This window comes from Mobula birostris, chromosome 4 (assembly GCF_030028105.1).
Source record: "Mobula birostris isolate sMobBir1 chromosome 4, sMobBir1.hap1, whole genome shotgun sequence".
Taxonomy (NCBI): domain Eukaryota; kingdom Metazoa; phylum Chordata; class Chondrichthyes; order Myliobatiformes; family Myliobatidae; genus Mobula; species Mobula birostris.
The window spans coordinates 87,987,744-88,003,568 of NC_092373.1; the positions used below are offsets into that span (position 1 = coordinate 87,987,744).

General features: G+C 45.8%; 1 protein-coding gene across 1 annotated transcript in view; it reads right to left on the reverse strand.

The window, feature by feature from the left end:
* crfb16 (cytokine receptor family member B16) overlaps nt 1–12,112 on the reverse strand; it is a 72,288-nt gene extending 60,176 nt beyond the window's left edge. The window contains exon 1 of the mRNA XM_072254661.1: nt 11,865–12,112. Within this exon, the coding sequence (XP_072110762.1) occupies nt 11,865–11,964 (100 nt within the window). The 5' untranslated portion in view covers nt 11,965–12,112. The remainder of the gene's footprint in view (nt 1–11,864) is intronic.
* Between the last annotated feature and the right edge of the window lie 3,713 nt (nt 12,113–15,825).

The following is a 15,825-nucleotide window of genomic DNA, read 5'->3' on the forward strand; positions in this document are numbered from 1 at the left end:
ACCCCAAGGCGTTCTATGCGTATGTGAAGAACAGAAGGATGACAAGAATGAAGGTGAGGCTGCTAAAGGATAAAGAAGGCAACATGTGCCTGGAGGCAGAAGAGGTTGGGGAGGTCCTAAATGAATACTTTGCTTCAGTATTCACAAGTGAAAAGGACCTTGATCAGGGTGAGGTCGAAATTGAACAGGCCTGTGTGCTGGACAATGTGGAGATTAAGGAAGAAGAAGTGTTGGATCTTCTAAAAACATCAAGATTGATAAGTCCCCAGGGCCGGATGTGATATACCCCAGGTTGCTGTAGGAAGTGAGAGAAGAGATCGCTGGAACAGTAGCTATGATCTTTGAATCCTCTTTGGCAGCAGGGGAGGTGCTGGAGGATTGGAAAATGGCAAATGTAGTTCCCTTGTTTAAAAAAGGTAATAGGGAGAACCCTGGCAACTATAGACTGGTGAGTCTTACGTCGGTGGTCTGCAAACTATTGGAAAGGATTTTTAAGGACAGGAGCTACGAGCATTTGGAGAAGTACAGTCAAGGATAGTCAACTTGGCTTTGTGAAGGGAAGATCGTACCTCACGAGCCTGATTGAGTTTTTTGAAGCAGTAACAAAAAAAATTGTTGAGGGTAGGGCGGTAGATGTTGTCTACATGGATTTTAGCAAGGCATTTGACAAGATCCCCCACGAGAGACTCATCCAGAAAGTCATGAGACATGGGATCAGTGGAACCTCGGCTGTTTGGATAAAAAATTGGCTTACAGGAAGAAAGCAGAGGGTAGTAGTGGAAGGAAAGTATTCTGCCTGGAGGTCAGTGACTAGTGGAATGCCACAAAGATCTGTCCTGGGACCCCTGCTCTTTGTGATTTTTATAAATGACCTGGATGAAGAGGCGAAAGGATGGGTGAATAAGTTTGCAGATGACACGAAGATTGGAGGAGTTGTGGATGGAGCTGTAGGTTATCGAAGGTTACAAGAGGATATAGACGGTATGCAGAGTTGGGCAGAAAAGTGACAGATGGAGTTCAATCCGTATAATTGTGAGGTGATGCATTTTGGAAGGACCAACCAGAAGGCTGAGTACAGGGTTAATGGTCAGTTACTTAAGAAACTGGATGAACAGAGGGACAGAGGGATCCCTCAAGATTGCTGCACAGGTTGATAGGATAGTTAAGAAGGCCTTTGGGATACCAGGCTTCATTAATAGGGGGATTGAGTTCAAGAGCAGAGAGGTCATATTGCAACTCTACAAATCTCTGGTGAGACCACACTTAGAGTATTGTGTTCAGTTCTGGTCACCTCATTATAGGAAGGATGTGGAAACTATGGAGAGGGTGCAGAGGAGATTTACCAGGATGATACCTGGATTGGAAAACAAGACTTATGAAGCAAGGCTACCAGAGCTGGGACTGTGGATGGCTCTCCTCTTCCTCTCTCCCTCGATGCCCAAAATGCTGAAGGCTCTAACTAAAGAACGGGCTACGAATCCCCTACAACCAACCTCCACTGTGAGACACCTCGCTCTCCATCCAGCCTGCTGACAGTTACTGACCAGCCCTGCGTACTTGGAGAGCTTCCTTTCAAAGGCCTCCTCCAAGCTATCTTCCCATGGGACTGTCAGCTCCAGCAGCACCACTTGCTTAGTCGACTCAGACACTAGGACAATGTCTGGTCGCAGGGTGGTGGCTGCGATACGGTTGGGGAACTTCAGCTGCCCTTCGAGGTCCACCAACAGCTGCCAGTCCCTTGCAGAGGTCAGAATGCCTGCAGATGTCCTTTTGGCAGGTATTGGCTGCTCCCCAGCTCTGACAAAGGCAATGGTCTGCTTGGAGGGTCGGGACCGCTTCGCCCACTCAACCCCTGCACTGACAGCTTCAGCGATGGTCTTCAGGACCTGATCACGCCTCTACCTGTACCATCCCTCACCAAGTGCCCTTGCACAGCCGCTGAGGATGTGCTCTAGGGTTCCTCGTTTGGAGCACAGTGGGCATGCCGATGACTCTGCCTTGCCCCATGTGTGCAGGTTTGATGGGCTTGGAAGCATATCATATACTGCCTGGATGCGAAATTGGATGTGGTGTGGTTCGGCTTTCCAAAGATCAGCCCAGGTCACTTTCCTCTCAACCGCATTCTCCCATCTTGTCCAAGCTCCGTGTTGCTTCATTCCCACTGCCTTGCAGGCTCTCATCTCCTCCACTACTGCTCTCACCTCCTTCCAAACTAGACAACGCCTTTCCTTCCCTCTGGTGTCCATTTGGGGAGTTGGAAAGGAACCTAGCCCAGCTCGGCCTCATGTGACCACTCCCACCAGCCTCCTGTGACGCAGCCTTGCCTCTGCCTCCTGAACAGCTTCCTCTGCCCTCCACTTCCTGCCAGTACTTACTTGGATCCCTGCTCTAGCCATCTTCGGGTCACTTGAGTCCCTATACTGTAGCACTTCTCTGACTCTTGTTACCTTAAATTCTTCCTCCAAGGACTTGAAGGGCAATTGCAGTTTGTTGTGGTGTCCATAGAGTGCGATGCTGCTCAGGCTCTTTGGCAGCCCCAGCCATCTCCTGAGGTAGTTGCTAACCCTCCTCTATAAGGTTTCGACTGTCGAGATCGGAACTGCATAGAAGAGGAGGGGCCACAGGATTCTGGGAAGAATGCCATGCTGATACATCCAGGCTTTAAACTTCCCAGGTAGGCCAGCCTTGTCCACAAATTTTAGCCAGCCATCCAACTTGGTGCAGGTTGCCTGAATGGATGTTGTGTCCCATAAAGAGCTGTCAAAAACTTTGCCTAAGCTCTTGACTGGCTTTTCTGTGATGGTTGGGATGGCTGTGCCTGCGATGCTGAACCGGAACTTGTTCTCCACCTTCCCTTTCCTCAGCACCGTCCATCTTGATTTGGCAGGTTTGAAACGCATCCAGGCCCACTCCACCAGCTTTTCGAGCCCTTGCAGAATCCTCCGGCAGCCTGGTACTGATTCTGTGGTGACTGTGAGGTCATCCATGAATGCCCTGATAGGTGGTTGCCGTTGAGCGGAATTCATTCTGGGCCCTCTGCACTCTGGTTCAGCAGACTTAGTGAGCATGTTCATGGCTAGGGAGAACAGTGTCACTGAGATAGTGCACCCTGTGATGATGCCAACCTCCACCTTGTGTCAGGTTGATGTAATTACTCCTGAAGAGACCCTCATCCTGAAGTTGCTGTAATAATCAGCGATAAGGTCTCTGATTCTGCTGGGGACGTGATATTTGGTCAGTGTGAGCTGCACCAGCTTGTGCGGAATGGAGCCATATGCATTTGCCAGGTCCAGCCACAACACTGACAGGTTGCTCTTGTTCTCTCTGGCCTCCCTGATGAGCTGTGTCACCACACCGATGTGCTCCAGACAGCCCAGCATCCCTGAAATGCCACCCTTCTGGACTGATGTATCAATATAGGTGTTCTTTGCTAGGTAGGTGCACAACCGGTTGGAAACTGCACTGAAGAAGATCTTCGCCTCGACACACAGCAGGGAGATGATGCGAAACTGATCTATCTGGGTGGCATTTTCCTCCTTCAGGATCCACACCTCTTCAGCCACTCTCCACTGTTCTGGGATCTTCCCCCTTCTCCAGAAGATTCTCAGGATCTTCCACAGACACAGCCGGAGTTTGGGGCAGTTCTTGTACACTTTGTACGAGGTGTTGCTTGGTCCTGGAGCCGAGCTTGCCCTTGCTTTGCGGGCGACCTCTCTGACTTCCTTTAGTTGCAGCTCTGACATGTCGAACTGCACATCCGATTCAGGTGGGTCTATTACAATGTCACACTCTCCCAACTCCTGCCCTCTTTCAGGATCATTATATATCTCCTTCAGATGTTGGTCTATGTCTTCCTGCGAACAGGCCAGTTTCCCACTGCGCTTCTCCCCCAGCAACTCCTTGGTGAACTTGAAGGGGTTGGCGATAAAGGCAGCATGTTTTTGAGCCCTTTCACGACGCCGCCTCCGATGCCACTCTGCCCGGCGGAGGACCCTGATCTTCTTTCGTAGTATGCACATTAGCTGGGCCAAGCCAATGCGCTCCTCTTCTCCTGCCTCCTTGTATTGGGACTTCAGCGCTTTCATCTCCTGCCTGATGTTGTGGATCGTCGATGCTCTTTGGTTCTTCGAGTAAGATGTTTTGGAGCCTTCCTTCTCCTCTTCTCCGAACCGTTCAACTGCGATACTAACAATAATTGTTGTCATGGCTTGCAGCTTCCTACCAACCCCTCCCTTCGCCATTGCCTCCAGAATTTGGTTAACATCTTCATCAAACTGCTTCCACAGTGAAGTCATGTTAGCTGCTGGCCATTTGATCCGCCTCCTGTTACTCATGTTCGAGGGATTAGTTTGCAACACTTGGAGGTTCCGGGCACTATGGGGTGACTCCGGGCCTGGCTCCTCCTTCGTCTCGCCAGGTTGGACACCTGCGCGTTGTGCTGCTCCTGCTCCCGCCAGACACTTCATCCTCGCTTAGTGGATCTTCAAGCCGCGATCGTTCTTGCAGATTTTGCCACATGCACACTGCTTCCTCATCGTCGTTTGTTCATTGCCTGGGTCTGATGTCGTTGTGTCCATCCGACTGGGGTGCTCATCCTCCCCCCCTCTCGGGCACCCCTGGGGGTATCTTTTCCTTAGATTCTTTGTGGCTTTTGTGGGGGTCCTCCTCTCAGAGGACACAGATTGGGTTGCCAGCCCATTCTGCCCTGGTTGCCGTCTCTCCGGGCTGTCACTGACTCTTCAGTCATCACCACTCTTTTCGCGGTTGTCACCCAGTCTTTCCTGGTTGTCACTGATTAACTCAGGGTGTAAGCTGTGTACATACATCTATTGATGCTTCTGGACACATCTTCAGTGATGTTCCTGGAATCATCGGGTGTTTCTGGTCTTTCAACATCATACAACCTCCTCCAGGTGACCCAGCCGGGGCTGATCAGACCTCCGCTTGTATAGGAACTTCTTGCAGAAGGTGGTGAAACTCTGGAACTCCATACCCTGGAGGCATGTGGTGAAACTCTGGAACTCCATACCCTGGAGGCATGTGGTGAAACTCTGGAACTCCATACCCTGGAGGCATGTGGTGAAACTCTGGAACTCCATACCCTGGAGGCATGTGGTGAAACTCTGGAACTCCATACCCTGGAGGCATGTGGTGAAACTCTGGAACTCCATACCCTGGAGGCATGTGGTGAATCTCTGGAACTCCATACCCTGGAGGCATGTGGAGGCAGGACCATTAAGGGCAATTTAAGAGAAATAGATAAATTACTGAAAGATCAGAATATGGAACCGGAACAAAAGAGGATTTGAATTTTGTGGCAGATCAGTTACAATCGTATTGAACGGCTGGGCAGATTTGAAGGACGGAGTGACTGCTCCTGCATTTGTACATTAAGCAGCAGGTAAACATAACCAGAGACAGTACTTGGAAACACTCTGAATGACGGTCCATCGCACCTTCAGATAGATCCTGATAGGGTCTATCAGGATTCTGGGCATAGAGAGCCATGTGATAAATGAGTAAGCTATAAGTTTGTATAAAATCATGCCCAGTCTCTTTAACTTATTTTTCCAGATCACTCACTCATTCCTACTGAACATCTCACATTTAGGCCAGTATTATCAAGTTCCTGGAACTTTTTTTTGTCAGTGAAGTTAGAAGATAAATGTGGATCACAGATGCAGGAATCTGGATAACAAACAATCTGCTGAAGGGACTCAGCAAGATGAGCAACATCTCTTGGGGAAAGGAATTGTCTGTGTTTCAGGTCAAAACTCTACAAAAGGACTGGGGCAAGATTTTAACCCAAAATGTTAATTCCATTCAACCAGCAGGCCCCACACCCATGCCACTCAGTTGCTGTTTAACAGGCTGAGTTATTCCAGTAGATTGGATGTTGTTTGTTGTCACAGAGAAAGCAGTCTGCCTGAAGCTGTGTACAAAATATTGATGCAACATGGGCATCCTTTAACTGATATCTTTTCGCTGATGCTGCTCATGACAGAGAAAACTCATGACAAGTCATAGGTTGTGCCACTGGCTGCCAGTTTCTGATGGGATAAATTCAGAGAGTTTTGCTGTGTATGGGATAATATTGGTTTACATCTGGTTCTGGGAAGTTTCTGAATCATGGCCAAAATTGTTTGGGCCAATTATCCAATGAGTAATAATCAATCCAGAAATCTGAGCAAAATCATTTTTATGAAGTCATGGAGTCATCCAGCTCAGAAACAAACCCTTGTATATCAAGCAGCCATTTTCTCCAATCCTACCCATGCCCATTTTATTCTCCCCAAAATCCCATCTACTTCCCTAGATCTGACCACTCACCGACACACTGGCCACCTAACTTACCAACCCGTGCATCCTTTACATGTGGGTGCAAACAGGGACACCCAGAGAAAATCCACACAGTCACAAGGAGAACATGTAATCTCCCAACAGGCAGCACCCCAAGTCGGCATTAGACCTGGGTTTCTGGAACTGTGAGATAGCAGTTCTACTGTGCGATACAGATCTGTAACTAGCCTGTTTTCACTCTCTGCATAGACTCCACCTAATGTGAGTATTTTAAACATTGCAATTTTCAATCTGCACACATCAGCACTGACCTGCTTTTCACTGCTTTACCCCACCCCTGTGTCTCTTTTCGCTTTCTTGCATGTAAAGAATTTTAAAAATTTATAAATTTGTCCAATTTCTAGGCAAAACTATTTATTGACAACAATGTATTAGCCAATGAATTGGAGGTGGTAGTCTATTGTACAATAATCAAAGTCAATTCCATAAGACCTTGAGACATAAGAGCAGAATTAGGCCATTCTGTCTATTGAGTCTATTCTGCAAATCCATCATGGCTGATTTGTAGTTCCTCTCAACCCTTTTGTCTAGCCTTCTCAATATAACCATTGATGTTCTTACCAATGAAGAACTTATCAACCTCTGCCTTAAAAAGTACCCACTGATTTGGCCTACATAGCACCTGCGGCAATGAATTCCACAAATTTGCCACTCCCTACCCAAAGAGACTGCTTGCTATAAAGAGACATCCCTCTATTCTCAGGCTGTAACCTCTAGTCCTAGACTGCCTCACGATAGAAAACTTCTCCATATCCACTCCACCTCGGCCTTCCAACATTTGATAGTTTTCAATGGGATCCCCTCTCATCCTTTTAAGCTCCAGTGATTACGGGTCCAGAGCCATCAAACGTTCCTCATATATTAATCCTTTCTTTCTAGGGATCATTCTTGTGAATTAATTTATAAATCTTCATGTATTTAAACAAAAACATTGTGAAGTAAAAGGAAACTAAAGCAACTTCTCTCAACTAATGCAAAGTAAACTCCCAGAAATATTGCAGTGAGTGGAGGGTAATTAATCTGAACATAAAATCAATATCAGTCGTACAGAGTAATGTGGGTATTAAACTTGATAGACAGGAGAATTACCCAATGACGTTTATACTGCCTGGCTAAAGTGTGGACACTGCATGTAGGCATTTCCCGGTCAACTGACTTTTAGACCATAATAAGACCATAAGACATAGGAGCAGAATTAGACCATTTGGCCCATCAAGTCTGCTCTACCATTTCATCATTTTGATCCATTTTTCCTCTTAGCCCCAATCTCCTGGTTTCTCCACATATCCCTTCATGCCCTGACCAATCAAGAATTTATCAACCTCTGCCTTAAATATACATAAAGAATTGGCCTCCACAGCTGCCTGTGGCAACAAATTCCACAGATTCACCACTCTCTGGCTAAAGAAATTCCTCCTCATCGCCATACTAAAAGGATGCCCCTCTATTCTGAGGCTGTGTTCTCTGGTGTTAGCCTCTCCCACCACAGGAAACATCCTCTCCACATCCACTCTATCAAGGCTTTTCACCATTCAATAGGTTTCAATGAGGTCACCCCTCATTCTTCTGAATTCCAGTGAATACAGGCCCAGAGCCATCACATGCTCTTCATATGAAAAGCTGGCTATCCAAGTCTGGAATCATTTTCATGAACTTCCTTTGAACCCGCCCCAGTGTGAGCACATCCTTTTTAAGATAAGGAGCCCAAGACTGCTCACAGCCCTCCAAGTGAAGCCTCACCAATGCTTTATAAAGTCTCAACCTTACATCCTTGCTTTTAAACCATAAGACCATAAGACACAGGAGCAGAATTAGACCACCTGGCCGATTAAGTCTGCTCCACCATTCAATCATGGATAATCCTTTTTCTTTCTCCTCCTCAACCCCAGTTCCCGGCCTTCTCCCCGTAACCTTTGATGCCATGTCCAATCAAGAACCTATCAATCTCTGACTTAAATACACCCAATGACCTGACCTCCACAGCTGCATGTGGCAATAAATTCCACAAATTCACCAACCTTTGGCTAAAGAAATTTCTCTGCATCTCTGTTTTGAAAGGGCGTCCCTCTATCCTGAGGCTTTGCCCTCTTGTCCTAGACTCTCCCCCCATGGGAAGCATCCTTTCCACATCTACTCTGTCTAGGAATTTCAATATTTGAAGGGTTTCAATGAGATCCCCCCTCATCCTTCTGCATTCCAGCAAGTACAGACCCAGAACCATCAAACGTTCCTCATATGATAACCTTTTTATTCCTGGAATCATCCTTGTGAACCTCCTCTGGACCCCCTCCGATGCCAGCACATCTTTTCTAAGATGACGGGCCCAAAGCAGTTCACAATACTCAAGGAAGCCTCACCAGTGCCTTATAAAGCCTCAGCATCACATCCTTGCTCTTGTATTCTAGACCTCTTGAAATGAATGCTAACATGGAATATGCCTTCCTCACCACCAACTCAACATGCAAGTTAACCTTCAGGGTGTTCTGCACAAGGACTCCCAAGTCCCTCTGCATCTCAGATTCCTGGATGTTCCCCCCATTTAGAAAATAGTCAGCATATTTATTTCTACTATCAAAATGCATGGCCATGCATTTTCCAACATTATATTTCATTTGCCACTTTCATGCCCATTCTCCTAATCTGTCTAAGTGGTCCCAACACTGACACCTGCGGAACACCACTAGTCACTGGCAGCCAACCAGAAAAGGATCCTTTTATTCCCACTCGCTGCCTTCTACCAATCAGCCAAAGCTTTAACCATATTAGTAACTTTCCTGTAATACCATGGGCTCTTAACTTGGTAAGCAGCCTCATGTGTGCCACCTTGTCAAAGGTCTTCCAAAAGTCCAAATATACAACATCCACTATATCCCCTTTATCTGTCCTACTTGTAACCTCCTCGAAGAATTCCAACAGGTTCGTCAGGCAGGATTTTCCCTGAAGGAAACCGTGCTGACTTTGTACTATTTTGTCCTGTGTCACCAAGTACCCCATCACCTTAACAATTGACTCTGACATCTTCCCAACCACTGAAGTCAGGTTAACTGGTCTATAATTTCCTTTCTGCTACCTTCCGCCTTTCTTAAAGAGTGGAGTGATATTTGCAATTTTCCAGCTCTCTGGCACCATGGCAGAGTCCAATGATTTTTGAAAGATCATTTCTAATGCCACCACAATGCTACCTCTTTCAGAACCCTAGGGTGCAGTTCATCTGGCCCGGGTGACTTATGTACCTTTAGGTCTTTCAGCTTTTTGAGCACCTTCTCTCTGGTAATAGTAACTGCACTCACTTCTCTTCCTTCACACACTGCAACATCAGGCATACTGCTAGAGTCTTTCACAGGAAAGAATGAGGTAAAGTACTCATTTAATTCATCAGCCATCTCCCTGTCCCCCATTATTATTTCTCCTGCCTTATTTTCTAACGGTACTATATCCACTCTCATTTCTCTTTCATTTTTAACATACCTGAAAAAACATATTTCATCTTTTCCCTTCTAATGATCTTTTAGTTGCTCTCTGTAGGTTTTTAAAAACTTCCCAATCCTCTATCTTCCCACTAATTTTTGCTTTGTTGTACGCCCTTTCTTTTGCTTTTACTATACCTTTGACTTCCCTTGTCAGCCACGGTTGTACTATTTTACCATTTGAGTATTTCTTCATTCTTGGAATACATATGTCCTGCACCTTCCTCATTTTCCACAGAAACAGACACCACTGCTGCTCTGCTGACATCCCTGCTAGCAGCTCCTTCCAATTTACTTTGGCCAACTCCTCTCTCATACCACTGTAATTTCCCTTACTCCACTGAAATACTGCTACATCAGACTTCACTTTCTCCCCATCAAATTTCAAGTTGAACTCAATCATATTGTGATCACTGTCTCCTCGGGATTTTTTACCTTAAGTTCCCTAATCACCTCCGGTCCAATACATAACACCTAATCCAGTGTAGCTGATCCCCTAGTAGGCTCAATGACAAACAGCTTTAAAAACCCATCTCTTCGGCATTCAACATACTCACTCCCTTGTGATCCATTACCAACCTGATTTTTCCAGTCGACCAACATGATAAAGTCTCCCGTGACTATCATAATATTGCACTTTTGACTTGCATTTTCTATTTCCTTTTGTAACCTGTGGTCCACCTCCCAGTCACTGTTGGGAGGCTTGTATATAACTGCCATCAGGGTCCTTTTACCCTTGCAGTTTCTTAACTCAACCCACAAGATTCAACATCTTCCAATCCTATGTCACAACTTTCTACTGATTTGATGCCATTCTTTACCAGAAGAGCCACACCACCCCCTCTGTCTACCTTCCTATCCCTCCAATATAACGTGTAACCTTGGACATTCATCTCCCAACTACAACCATCCTTCAGCTATGATTCAGTGATGGCCACAACATCATACCTGTCTACCTGTAATAGTGTAACAAGATCATCCACCTTATTTCTTATACTCCACGCATTCACCGTATTTGTTATCCTTTCTGATTCTGCATCCCTAATGATTTGACACTCAGTCTGCTGGCTGCAACTAAACCCCATCACCTGCCTGCCCTTCCTGACGGTCTGACAGCACGCTATCTTTACTTTTTTACCATCCGTCCTATCCTGAGTCCCTCCACCCTGGTTCCCACCCCCCTGCCAAATTAGTTTAAACCCTCCCCAACAGCTCTAACTAACCTGCCAGTGAGAATATTGGTCCCCCTTGAGATCAGGTGCAACCCGTCACCTCTATATTCTATATTCACCTTTATATTCTAGTCCTCTTAAAATGAATGCTACCATCCTGTTTGCCTTCCTCACTACAGACGAGCTCCAATTTTGCTGTGATTTCTGGCTACTGATTTCCTCCATGACAACAGTAGCTACATTTCAGAAGTACTGTAAATCTTTAGCTGTGAAGTAATTTTAGGTAGCCAGTGGCCATATAAGGTGCCATACAAGTGTATGCCTTTCTTTTACTTGGATTGGCCAACAGCGTGGATATTAACAGGGCAAACCCTTACACTGGCAGACACAGGGAAGGAGAGTGATCCTGGATTATCAGTAGCTATGTAGCAGGTGCCACCTTGGAAATAAATCTCCTTCATAAATCTTGAATAAGTCATGAATTCCTACTAGCTTATATGTAAAATAATCTGCACACTTCCCATATTAAAGAGGAGAGGGTCTATCAATGTGATTTACATCCTCTACAGTACAAATATTGTTTTTCTTAATATCAGCGAGCATTTGTGACATACAGGATAATTATAATATAATTTGAAAAAGCACTGCAAAATCATGTTTGAAATCTGTTTCCAGTGAGAAGTTTAATTATTATGCTTCCTTGAACTTCTTTTAACTTTCAGTTTCACCTTAGTGACCAAAAGATATTTGGTTTTCTGTCACACTGATTTTACATTCACTAAAGGTAAATTCCAGCTCAGAGACCATGAAGTTGTGTGGATCTGCACCCAGAGGGTAAACTAGCCTCTTACCCACATGTACTTACCTCTCCCTGACGTTGAAGCCAAAAATACTGATGTGAACATAATGTGTCCTATTACATATAGAAACCATTCCGATTCGAGTTCTTTCCTTTTGGTCTGCATTTTTTACTTGACCTCGCTTTCTCTCTTTAACTTGACTTTACTTTGTTTCCGACATTCGATGCTTGAGCTGTATCCTGATCTCTCCTCACTCCCAGACTTCTGTTGGTCAAGCCTTGGCAAGTCATTTTGCGTGTTCTTCGTAACTACATGCAGCAATAAACACTGGTGCTGTAGGAGGATGTTATGCAGATGCCTCCGGGGAACAAAACGTATTCTTCTCATTACAGTGGGACACAGCATGACATCATAATTAATTCACCCATGATTATATTATATGACTGGCAAAAGATTCAAGTTGCATTTGGCACACTGTATCATGTAAAGTGCCTTCAAAATGTTCAGGCCACCTCAAAGTGTTTCACAAAAAAATATAAAGTGCAGTTACAGTCACAAAATAAAGAAAGCTAATCTTTCATTTTGGACATAACTTTGAAAAGATATTGAAATTAGCAATGGCATAAAAAGTACTCTGGACAGGAACTTCAAGGTCCAACCCCAAACAGGTGTGGTGCAGTAGAACCACAAACCTCTGAGGCATTTGTTAATAGCTACATAAATATGAAACACGGAAGAAGCCTCATCAAGTGAGACATCATGGGTCGCCTTAAAGCTCTGCAAATACAGCAGCTAATGGGAGTAAGTAACCCAGAAAATGCAGCTCTCGCCATTGGCCCTGTGTCCCTATCTGCAATGGTCCGGTGGCCCTGCAGACCTACTGCACCCAGTTGAGAGTGGTCTCAGACAACTAAACGAGCCACCGGAGAAGGAGAACATCCTCTTTCTTATCGATGGTGTAACCCGGTATGTGAGTGCCAAAATAAAGACAATGGATTTGTAATAAAGACTGACACAAAAAAGTCTGCAATACATGAAGGATTCTCTTTGCCATACCGTATTTCACTACATCTTTCAATAAATTCAGAAGTAGGTGAGTTTTCAATCTTCATTCTAAATATTCATAGTATGCACATTACAAAGGCAAAACACTTGAAGCGCCATGCAGTTTTCAGGCCAGGAATCCTGCTCAGAGCAATGGTGGTCTGCACAGCTGTAGAAAAAAAGTTAGAGGGAACATTGATCCCCACCGTCACTGAAGCCAACTTTAAGCCACTTCTACTCACTCCTTTTGGTGCTTGGAACCAGCTGACGGCACTGGATATTGCAAACTCTCTGGGACCAGACGATACCCCAGCTTTAGTATAGAAGACTAGTAAAGCCTCCAACCACGCTGTTCCAATACAGGCACAACCTGACATTAGGGGAAATTGTTAATAAAGAATAGGGCAAGTTCATTTCAGATAATTACCACTCAGTCAGTTTCAATAACCAGCAAAGTTGCTGCTTAATATCACAGTTCCAACCTCCTCATCTCTGGTCTCACTGTGTGTACAGTACCCTAGAGGTTCATGATTCTGGAGCAATGTGGCTTCCTTAGACTCCCACCCTTCTCTGTGACCAGACCTGCATCTCATGACTCTGAAACCTACATGACCTATGGATTTCCCATTGAAGAAGACCTCAACTGCATTAATGAGTCTGCGGGTTTCTTCTGTGTTTGCATCTCAGAGTCACACCATAAGAACAGAAGAAAAAAGGCCCAAGAATAGACCAGCAACACACATCAAAGTTGCTGGTGAACACAGCAGGCCAGGCAGCATCTCTAGGAAGAGGTACGGCCCGAGACCCTTCGTCAGGACTAACTGAAGGAAGAGCTAGTAAGAGATTTGAAAGTGGGAGGGGGAGGGGGAGATCCAAAATGATAGGAGAAGACAGGAGGGGGAGGGATGGAGCCAAGAGCTGGACAAGTGATTGGCAAAAGGGATATGAGAGGATCATGGGACAGGAGGCCCAGGGAGAAGGAAAAGGGGAAGGGGGGGAAAAAACCCAGAGGATGGACAAGGGGTATAGTCAGAGGGACAGAGGGAGAAAAAGAAGAGAGAGAGAAAGAATGTGTGTATATAAATAAATAATGGATGGGGTACGAGGGGGAGGTGGGCATTAGTGGAAGTTAGAGAAGTCAATGTTCATGCCATCAGGTTGGATGCTACCTAGATGGAATATAAGATGTTTTTCCTCCAACCTGAGTGTGGCTTCATCTTGACAGTAGAGGAGGCCGTGGATAGACATATCAGAATGGGAATGGGATGTGGAATTAAAATGTGTGGCCACTGGGAGATCCTGCTTTCTCTGGCGGACAGAGCGTAGGTTTTCAGCAAAATGATCTCCCAGTCTGCACTGGGTCTCGCCAATATATAGAAGGCCACATCGGGAGCACCAAACACAGTATATCACCCCAGCCGACTCACAGGTGAAGTGTCGCCTCACCTGGAAGGACTGTCTGGGGCCATGAATGGTGGTAAGGGAGGAAGTGTAAGGGCATGTGTAGCACTTGTTCCGCTTACAAGGATAAGTGCCAGGAGGGAGATCAGTGGGGAGGGATGGGGGGGGATGAATGGACAAGGGAGTCGCGTAGGGAGCGATCCCTGCAGAAAGCAGTGGGGGGGGAGGGAAAGATGTGTTTAGTGGTGGGATCCCGTTGGAGTTGGCGGAAGTTACGGAGAATAATATGTTGGACCTGGAGGCTGGTGGGGCGGTAGGTGAGAACCAGGGGAACCCTATTCCTAGTGGGGTGACGGGAGGATGGAGTGAGAGCAGATGTGCGTGAAATGGGGGAGATGTGTTTGAGAGCAGAGTTGATGGTGGAGGAAGGGAAGCCCCTTTCTTTAAAAAAGGAGGACATCTCCCTCGTCCTGGAATGAAAAGCCTCATCCTGAGAGCAGATGCGGCGGAGACGGAAGAATTGCGAGAAGGGGATGGCATTTTTGCAAGAGACAGGGTGAGAAGAGGAATAGTCCAGATAGCTGTGAGAGTCAGTAGGCTTATAGTAGACATCAGTAGATAAACTGTCTCCAGAAATAGAGACAGAAAGATCTAGAAAGGGGAGGGAGGTGTCTGAAATGGACCAGGTAAACTTGAAGGCAGGGTGAAAGTTGATGAAGTCAACGAGCTCAGCATACGTGCAGGAAGCAGCGCCAATGCAGTCATCGATGTAGCGAAGGAAAAGTGGGGGACAGATACCAGAATAGGTTTGGAAAATAGATTGTTCGACAAAGCCAACAAAAAGTCAGGCATAGCTAGGACCCATACAGGTGCCCATAGCTACACCTTTAGTTTAGAGGAAGTGGGAGGAGTCAAAGGAGAAATTATTAAGAGTAAGGACTAATTTCGCTAGACGGAGCAGAGTGGTGGTAGAGGGGAACTGATTAGGTCTGGAATCCAAAAAGTAGCGGAGAGCTTTGAGACCTTCCTGATGGGGGATGGAAGTATATAGGGACTGGACATCCATGGTGAAAATAAAGCGGTGCGGGCCAGGGAACCAGGTGATTCTTCAAGTCTACCTTACTGTTCAACACAATCTTGGCTGATCTACCCCAGTCCTCACCTCCTCTTGTGTGCCAGTATCAAAAAGCCCTTGATTCACTGATCCTTCATAATGTATCTACATCCTTTTAGGTACCTTCTCTGATCAAGATTCCGCAACCATCTGCACTGGAGTATTCAAGTGATTCTTTATCCTCTTTGAGAAGTTCCCATATATCTCAGTTGTAAATGACTGACCCCCAGTCTTGTAACTAAATTCCAAAGAACATAGGTCTAATTTCTTTAGCCACTGGTGATAGAACAACCCCTCTCATACCAAGAATTAGCTGAGTAAATTTCCACGGACCTGTTTGAATGAAACTATCCTATATTTTACGGACACTTTCAAGCAGATTCCTTAAAGTTGTTAGAGTCAGGGAAGTGGGGTGGAGAGGGAATGTTCCCCGCTAACAATTAAATGCTCTGATTGGCATGCACATC